Genomic DNA, 2274 nt, shown 5'->3' on the forward strand with positions numbered 1-2274 from the left:
GTGACCCTTGGCCAACACGAATAGAGCAATATTAATGTGAGACATAAAATGCACACATTACGTAACGGTTTCTCCTGACAGCCACCCAGGCCAAGTATTTCCTACCGACTGCTGCAGTAACAGACGTTTAACTTGCCACTAAAATAAAACATTCTGTGGGTAGAAGGAAGCGTATGGGTGGGAACAGAGAACGGAGGTTATTCATGTCCCAACATTAATGTACCAGAAAGATCAGCAATATTTTTCTGAGTTTGATTTACGTGGCCGACTGAGTCTGACAGCGTCTATTAAAAAGTGCCCCGAGACCAATTTCATGCCTGCTTTTACTAATACAGCCAAAAGGAAAACTGCAAACGTCATTAAGTGCTTTTTAATTATGCCTTCGCTGCACAGTGAAACACTTCATTTTAAAAGTGTCCTAAAAACGGCAGCGTAATTTTCTTAGAAAGGCACTGCCCTGGCATGCTGACTTGGTCTGAAGGACAGAGCCAGAAAAGTAGAAAATGCAGTTTCAGCATTTAAAGACGTGAGAGAAGCAGACGACCGTCAATGTTGCCACGTCAGGCATTATAGCTGAAACCCCCTATGTGCCATACAGAAACTTAATGCTGTGCGGGATGGAAGCATGTTTCGATGTCCTGAATTTGCCCGATAATGAATCTCAAAGTCATCGGGTTTTCCTTTGGCCTACCTGCAGCAGCACAAGCATTGTGGGGTTGCCAGGGCTCGCAGGATCCCCTTGGGGCAGGAGGGAATCTCGGGGGGTCGTATTGCCTGTCCTGTCCCCTCTCCGAAATCCAGCTGGCTTATTGACCTAAACGGAGGCAGATTTTCACATGAAATTGCACCCTGGGATTGTAATTTCTGCCATAAAGAGGTGGCACTTGGATGTGGCTAAGTCTACAGTGGAATGTGTGGTCCTTGTTTGGTATTAATATAATACTTTATTTTGAAGCATTCTGGACGTTGCTGTTTATCTTTGTTTCCCCTGGAACATATAAACTGACCGACACAAGCCCAAAAATTAAGAGCATTGTTCCTGCTTTGGGAACGGGAGGTAGGGATTCCCAGACCGTGGTTCCCAGGCCCCAAAAACACAGCCCGCATCTGCCATCTGATGTCGAACGAGCTGCCGGACACCTTTTGCAACGCACCGCGCACCCTCGGTTTGCGCTTCATGGAACAGCCCTCTTGCCTGGGAAGAGCACGCTGTGTGATAACCGTTGCCAGCAAAGATGCAATTGTGCTTATTTGAAAACACGCTGAAACGGTACTCTGACTACGCTGTACATTAAATTTCCTCAAATAGGAGGACATGCCATTTTTAACCACGCTCACGCAGGGTGAGGTGGTTCAGGGCAGAGGTCAGGTGAAAGACTTGCCAAGGGTTTGTAAGAAAAACCGGGTTTTTTTGACCTCGGTAGTTTGCAGCTGCACGTCTCTCCACTTCTGAGGTGTGTCCTTTCTTTAGCTGACTGCTGGCCTTAGCCAGCTGAGTTAAAAATTGCTCACAAATCAAACATTCGTGTGGAAATATTAGAAGCCATTTTGATGCATTTCTTTTAAAAAGGGTCAGACTGTTGCGTGAGGAGGGCAGAAATGCCGAAATTAAGATCTCCCTACTCTTTTTATGACCCGTGGCGGTTATCTGTGGGTTGGGTACCTCAACCCCTTCGTCGTGCACCTGAAGAACGGGGACAGGCCGCCTAAGGAAGCCCGGATGGCAGAAATAATGACATTGTAAGGCGTTTTGAGTCCCTGGCGTGACGTGCTAAAGCGAAGCGAACTGCTGCTCCTGTGCCCCGCAGGCTTGCTCCACAGAAGGCAGTTTGGGGTAGACGAGGGACGAACACTGGTAGGCCGCACTGTCGCTCAGGCACTTTTCCTACTTTCCCTGCGACATTTGGCAGGTAACCACAGGGATTTCAGTGCCAGGACTACCTAAAGGCTGTCAGAAGCATTTATGTTATGCCCGCGGCCGAGAAGTATCGCCCAGCGACAGCTGGGACGGTGCGGCCTGGAGCGGTGCAGAGGTTCACCCGAGGAGGCCGTGCCCTGCTCTCGGTTGCCTTTGGGTCACCCAGGGCTGGGGGAAACGCTTCCAGGGAGCCCTGTGCTGCCCCTGGGGCTGAGGCCGCTGCCGCAGGGTGCAGACGGGGGTGTCTGGGGGCAGAGGGGGATATTTGGAGGGACGGGGGGGTGCCCGTTTCCAGGGCGTCTGAGGGGAGAGGTGTGAGGGACCAGCGGCGGGGGGGGTTAAAGGGGGGGGGAAGG

The 2274-nt window shown here is 50.7% G+C and overlaps 1 protein-coding gene across 1 annotated transcript in view; it reads left to right on the plus strand.

Annotated features, from left to right (window-relative positions):
- Window positions 1-1630: 1630 nt before the first annotated feature.
- The window catches only part of MOB1B (MOB kinase activator 1B), a 41827-nt gene continuing 41183 nt past the window's right edge, over window positions 1631-2274 (plus strand). The window contains exon 1 of the mRNA XM_009324048.1: window positions 1631-1740. Coding sequence (XP_009322323.1) covers window positions 1631-1740 — 110 coding nt within the window. The remainder of the gene's footprint in view (window positions 1741-2274) is intronic.

Source organism: Pygoscelis adeliae, unplaced genomic scaffold (assembly GCF_000699105.1).
Source record: "Pygoscelis adeliae isolate BGI_AS28 unplaced genomic scaffold, ASM69910v1 Scaffold55, whole genome shotgun sequence".
Taxonomy (NCBI): Eukaryota; Metazoa; Chordata; class Aves; order Sphenisciformes; family Spheniscidae; genus Pygoscelis; species Pygoscelis adeliae.